Source organism: Coenobita brevimanus, chromosome 62, assembly GCF_032717465.1.
Source record: "Coenobita brevimanus isolate Jiangsu-jjx chromosome 62, ASM3271746v2, whole genome shotgun sequence".
Taxonomy (NCBI): Eukaryota; Metazoa; Arthropoda; class Malacostraca; order Decapoda; family Coenobitidae; genus Coenobita; species Coenobita brevimanus.
The window spans coordinates 20,609,465-20,616,543 of record NC_137015.1 but is presented as its reverse complement, the minus strand read 5'-3'; the positions used below and the strand labels follow the sequence as shown (position 1 = coordinate 20,616,543).

Below are 7,079 nucleotides of genomic sequence, written 5' to 3'. Positions count from 1 at the left end.
AGGTAGGTAGATAGATAGATAGATAGATAGAGGTAGCAACACACACACACACACACACACACACACACACACACACACCTCCGTATTTTTTTTTTTCTCTCTCTGAAAAGTAGTGTATTTCCGAAATTATTTTGGCTTTTTTTCCACACCACCATTGAGGTAAAAGTCTAGGCGCGTTTTTTTTTATAGAGGTTTCCCCATGAGGCATAATCCTCTCTGATATTTAGTCCGAAAATTCATCGGAGAATTCATCGGAGCATTCTGAAATGTGTATGATGAATGAATCCACATACATTTCAATTGCTCTGTCTTGCTTCGTGTCGTGTTCCTGAAGTTCTTCGGCATGTCTGACTGCTTGTTTCCAGTTTTCTGGAGTGACGGCACTTATGGCTTCTGTAACCAAAGGTTTGAAGTCAACCATTTTAAAGCTGTTCCTTTTCGATATGTAGCACTTCATTTGAGCCCAGATCAGCTCTATGGGATTATATTGGCAGTGGTACGGTGGTAATCTCACGACGCGATGGCCTGCTTCTATAGCAATTGTATCTGTCACATATCTTTTCGTGTCCGTACGGTAAGTCTTTGTCAGCTCATATAACTCAGCTTTTGACAAAGCATCACTGACTGCAACTCGCTTTTGCATCAGCCAGTTCTTGATGTCGGCTTTTCTCCATGAAGATGTAGGCAATTTCTCCACTTGTCTGCTATGGTACGATGCATTATCCATCACAATGACTGAGTTTGGTGGAATGTTGGGTAGCAGCTGCATACGGAACCATTCTTCAAAAACTGTAGCATTCATCTGATGGTGGTAATCACCATCATTTTTTGCTTGAAACACCAGCTCACCATTATTGATGAAACCGTCTGCTGTTCCAGCATGGAGAATAATCAGTCGTGCTCCTTTTCCTGTGGGCGGCTTAACTCCTGTTGCTCCTTGAGATGAAGTATCAGTCCAGCACTTTCCAACTGTGTAGTTTTGGTTCACCGAAGTTTCATCAAGATAAACAAAGTTGTGGCCGGACTGTTTAAGCTGCCGCATTTCTCTTAAAAATCTTGACCGAGCTGCAACGACATCAGTTCTTTCCATAAGGAATCTTCGGCCATCAACCTTTGCAAATCTGAATCCTGTTTTGAGCAGGACCTTGCGAAGGGAAGTTTCGCTACCACAGTAGCCGATTTTTTCACTGAGCTCTTCTTTTATTTTGTACACAGTTGGAATTTCTTTCCTCTCATAAAACCCCAAGACAGTTCTTCTCAATACACACTTGTCAAAGTCATCAAAACCTGTAACAGGTTCAGCACGAATCTTCTTCTTTGGTGAGGTGAACGTGAGTTTCTGTGGTGTAGCTTGAGATGAAGAACAAATTCTTCTCCTGTTGATTCGCTTGTCTTGGTGGCCATAGCTGTGCGTGCAACTGCTTTTGAGAGTGGCATTAAAGGTGCTCCATTTTCCTTTTCTTCTAAGAAAAACCTGCTTACGTTGTAGATAACAGCCTTAGCTTGGCTGTGAAGTGGCCATATGGCGAGCTTGAAACAGGAGAACGATCCTTAGCGAGACTGTACTTGCCTGAGGGCAGGTCAGTTCTGGCGAGTGTATAATTATAGGTCAGGCGGAGGTATCGGCAAGGCCGTACTCCCTCGCTCATATGCCACATTTAGGAGGGGGGGGAACCTTTATACAGAAAACTCTCCTTGATTTTTACCTCAGTGGTGGTGTGGAACAAAAGTCATAATAATTTCATAATTAGTTTCGGAAATACACCAGTTTATATAGAAACCGAGAGAGAAAGAGAAAGCCAGAGACACAGGGTAAGGATCATGGAGCGGGGCTGCAGCGGTGGCCGATGGTCGGTGACATGTGGATATGGCTACAGTGGGGGAATCCCAGGTCATTTCGCCTGCCCCACCACAGCGTTCAGTTCTCGCTGCGGCTACTATAGTGGAGTACCACAAGGTTCAGTGCTGGCACCAATCATGTTTTTAGTGTATATAAATGATATAAACAGTAACACTGGAAATGAGAGCTATCTGAATATGTTTGCAGATGATGCAAAAATACAAAGGAGAATTACTAACACAGACTCTTGCAAAGAGCTACAAGAAGAATTAAATAAACTTCATGAATGGAGTAGTACATGGCAAATGGAATTCAATGTGGACAAGTGTCATGTAATCAAGTTTGGTAAAAGTGGAAAAAGACCTGATTGGGATTATAAGTTAGGAAATAAAACCCTATACACATCAGAAAGAGAGAAAGACCTAGGTGTGATTATCAATTACAGACTATCTCCGGCTGACCACATCAGTGAGAAGGTACAGAACATGTATACACTGCTTGCAAATATGAGAATAGCATTCACATACATAAATGAAGACGTGCTAAGAAGGATAATAACATCATTCATTAGACCAACCCTGGAATATGCATCAGAAGTCTGGAGTCCTCATCTCAAAAAGCATATAGACAAGATTGAAAAAGTTCAAAGGGCCGCTACAAGATGGATACCAAGCTTAAGGGACCTAAGCTACGAAGAAAGGCTAAATAAACTGAATCTACCAACTTTACAGGAGAGAAGGAAAAGAGGTGACATGATAATGCTATATAAGTGCATATCAGGGAAGGAGAAAATAGACATAAATGATTACTTAACATATGGAGAAGCATCAGCAAGAGGACACTGCAAAAAACTGCATAAGAAGAGAGGTGATAAAGACGTAAGGAAATTCAGTTTCCCAAACAGAGCAATTGATCAATGGAATGCACTACCGAATGAAATAGTGTGTGCCAAAACAATTCACAAATTTAAGGATAAGTACGATAAATATGGTTTAAGACACGGGACAGTAAGAGCTTGACTCATTCCTGTAAAGATACAATTAGGTAAGAACAATTAGGTAAGAACACACACACACACACACACACACACACACACACACACACACACAGAATGAGGCGCAGGTGCTTTTATAAAGTAGACGTTGTTCCTACATTCATAAAATGAACAATATACTCGTACTGCTGATTACCTGGTAGTTCATAACTGTACTTTAGGACATCTTCGTTCATATGGCATGTTTCATTCGTTTCATAAATGAAAATCTCTGCAAGAAGGGATGCAGAGGTAACAAAGCTTTCCCTTCTCAAATATCAAATCTATATTAGTATATGCTCAAATGACCTTCAGTAGTTAATAGGCACAAATCTATTTTAACTAAGAAGAGTAATGAATTATTTTAAGTTTTTATTATGCGAATTCCGAAAGCTGTTTCATTCGTGCCTGAAATAGGCTTTTACTTAAACCTTGTGACCTGCCCGAACTTTTTACCCTGTCCTTTTCTTCTCTCCTACTCAAACCCACCTCAACCTCCACCTGGATCATGGGTGCAGGATAGTGAGTTGGGGTGCCAAAAGCTTTCTGTTCTTTCAACTCGTCCCCAGGAGCAACTTATTTCTACACCTTCCCTTCCTTTTTCCCCTCTCCCTTGCGACAATATTTTTCCTCGTCAAATCCCTTCATTCTTCTACGTTCGTTCCTTTCTTTATTTCTTCTTTCTTTTTCCTTTTTATCTGCTTTTCCTCTCGTTATATGCTGTTCTCTTTTTGGTTCTCTATTCCTCTCGCATCACACTACTCGTTCCTATATCTTCGTCTACTCCAGAGGTATCTTTGTTCTTCCTCTCTTTATCTACATTCTGCCTAGTTTTCTCCACACATTATGCTGCCTATAGAACATTTTTAATCAACAAATGTTCCAGCTGCATCCATGATCATCAGGTATTTCTCATTTCGCAACACTAACAACATTTTAACAACTTTCAGTTAAAGATTTAACAGTTATTGTGCAAAGTGTTTTCTTTGAAGGCTGCAATAAAAAGAATGCTTATACTCAAATTGTAAAACTGTTAGAATGTAATCATACACTAAATTCCTTAGAATGGTATATATTAGTCCATATTATGCAAAGCACCAATCAACTTTTATTTGTATTTAACTTTGTTGGTACTTGGATCATATTATCTTTACTTCTGTTTACGCTCAGTTTTGGCCTTCTTTTATACCCTTGATAACGTCCTATTCACTTTCATTCTATTCTTTTGTTGGCATTTATATTGTGCCGAGGCGGAAGTACCAAAGAAAAGAAATGCACCTGAGAAAATATAAATCCATAGCATGAACTTATCTAGCAGAAAATACTCAACACAGACTGTACAAAGAAAAACAAGACAGACGACACCTTTAATAGGAGCACCCACCTCTGCAATATTTTAAGGGAAAAAAAAAAGTATTCAAGGGGCAGACGGTGAGGTGAACCGTGGAGGTCCCATACTTTGGGCAGTCGAAGGTCCATTACTGTCCCAAATTTCGTTTGACTACGTAAAAGCTATGGCTCTGTCCCCCCCAGGAGAAGTGCCACTTTGAGAGGTGACTATAATGGATCTCACCCTGTCTAAAACGTAGCTGGGGCGAACGTTTACCGGTATGCAAAATTTCGTGTCCTTAGGTAAAAAATCATGACCTTGCATAATGCTATAGCCAGGACTCCCGGGGACCATACCACCCATAGGATTGCCTTTGGTGGTTTCACTCTGCCTAAAACCTAGTCCCAGTAAAGATCTACCACTGTGCAAAATTTCATGTTCTTAGGCAAAAAAGTATAGCATCGTCCCCACTGGGGCCCCACTCCCCTTGCCTCACGCCTCGCGGTAGAGGGTGGCCATCGGAGATCCCACCGTGCCTGAAACGTGGCCGGGATAATTGACTATCAATATGTAAGATTTCGTGTTTCTAGGTAAAAAACTATAGCCGTGCATAACGGTTTTGCCAGCATGGCTGGGACCGCCCCTTCCCCGGCGACGGAGTGACCCTTAGTGTTTCTACCCTTACCAAAACGTAGACGGGGAGAACATCTATCAAAATGCAAAATATCATGTTCGTTGGTTTAAAATTTTTGCTGTGCATAATGACTGTCCGAGACCCCTCTACCGTGTGGGGTAGCCCTCGCAGGTCCCACCCTTCATGCTAATGACTTGGAGCTAGTGAAACTCCACCACTGTTGAGAAGTTAATGTTCCTAGGTAAAAACTGGCCGTGCTGAACGGTTTTGGGTGGGACCCTGGACCTGCCTGCCTCGTGTGGGGCAGTCCCTTGGGATCCCACCCTAAATGAAACATTGTCCTGGGAAAGGTCAACCACTGTGCAAAATTTCGTTTTCCAATTATTCCTCTCATAAGGCCTGGGCCCTGTTCTTTAAGAAAGAATAATAACATAGTAAATGAATCAGTGAGGGAGGAAGGGAGTGACACATTGAGAGACAATCACTATATTTGGTTGCCCCTGTGGGTGCAGCAAAAAAATAATTGAAATATTATTGTAGGATGAATTAACAAAACAAATAAACAAACAAGGTTGGTATCAACAATCAAAAGATGATAGAGGCTATTGTGTCAGAGCTACCCTGTTGTTATTAAAACCCTGTATGTATAACATAAATCCATGAGAAACATACACAGAAATGAGGCTTAGGCTTTGTTCATATCTCTGAAATTTTGCAAAAACATTTTGTTTGGATACTTTTTGGTGATGTCCCGTTTACAGTTTCAAACCAGTATAATGCCTTGCATCCGACTGCACAAGTTTCTTTTTTGCTTCTACTTGACGATTCAGTTCAATTTACGGCACATGACTCGTAATCAAGGTCTTACTGGATACTATAAGGGAAATAATAGTGTCTTGACATAGTATGAATGAAAAGTACATCATAAGATAGCAGTTTATGTTTTACTTTTTTGACAGATCTCTAAACCTCGAACCACAGACTCTACTGCAGCTGTGTTATTTCATTCACTTTAACCCCCTAACCGCGGGGCGTCACTTTCGTGACGCTTGGGAGCAAGGGATCATACCGCGGGGCGTCGCTTTTGTGATTCTGTGTTATTTTGAATTCACCTGGGCTTCCAAGTGGGGGTTTGTATCATCTATCAGTACTGCCAATGTCCAACACTAGTCAGCACTCCTATTCTCATCTGTACTCCCATCCATTGTTGACAATTTAGCCATTTCTCCCCATTCTTGACTCCCCTCCCTACCACCCCTCCATTACCCTATCCTCTCGCCTGCCTGGCCGTGCTACACTAAGTAAATCTTCCCTGGAATTTTTCACTGATTTCATCCATTGAAATAAGCCCTATGCCCTATTCTTATACCAAATATTATATACAAGAAAGAAATAAGGTAAGTGAGAGTGCCATATACCTGGAATTGGCTAATTATCACCTGACAACACTTCACGTGCACTCGTTCACTAATTTTCGCTATTTCCTCTTGAAATATGCCGTATAATCTATTTTCGTAATAAATATACATATAAGGAGGGAAGGGAGAAGCCTAAGTGATATTTACATCAACTGGAACTACCTAATTTATAATGTATTGTCTAGATTTCCTGCCAATCATTTCAGTGCTATAAATAGCTGTGTCAAGAGGCTAAACGTTGGCAGTGCTGCTTTCCCTAGGTAGGCCTCTACCCCGGCCCACCCTCATCAGTTCACTCTCATATTCCGGTGTGGGGGTACGTCTGTTTGCTCTTGCTAGCTTCAGGGCCTTTCCACCCCCATGCAAAGGGCCCTGTGACCTTTACCCCCTACGAAACCTCGTGTAGAAAGAGGTAAAGGACTGACAATTGATAAAAGAGTAACTACGATCTTTCTATTAAGTAAAACAGTGCAAGTGGAATTGTAAATAATGTGTAAGCAGCAAGTGAAAGTAATGTATGTAAATATACGTGAACAGTGGAAAATAGTTTTACAAGTTACTTCAAGTGACAGTGCATAACACAGTGTAAATAAAATAGAAATGTAAATAACGTAAATAAAATAGAGAACGTAAATAGAAATGTAAATGAGTAGTATTATAAGAATACGAGTATATACCCTAGGAGTAATGAAAGTGAAAGTTTCACTCTAGCATGTCTGAATACTATGAGTTATGAGAGTGAAGGTGAAAGTGACATTCACTCTCAGTGCTAGTATACAGGACGAGAAAGTGAATGCTACGTATTTTACTGAAAGAAATTGAAT

At 40.8% G+C, this 7,079-nt stretch overlaps 1 protein-coding gene across 1 annotated transcript; it reads right to left on the bottom strand.

The window, feature by feature from the left end:
* Positions 1 to 223: 223 nt before the first annotated feature.
* Positions 224 to 4,722, bottom strand: LOC145404000 (uncharacterized). The gene is made up of 2 exons (XM_080275604.1): positions 4,700 to 4,722; positions 224 to 1,406 (listed from the first exon to the last, which is right to left on the bottom strand). The coding sequence occupies exons 1-2, from the start codon at positions 4,720 to 4,722 to the stop codon at positions 224 to 226; spliced, it is 1,206 nt and encodes a 401-aa protein (XP_080131730.1).
* Between the last annotated feature and the right edge of the window lie 2,357 nt (positions 4,723 to 7,079).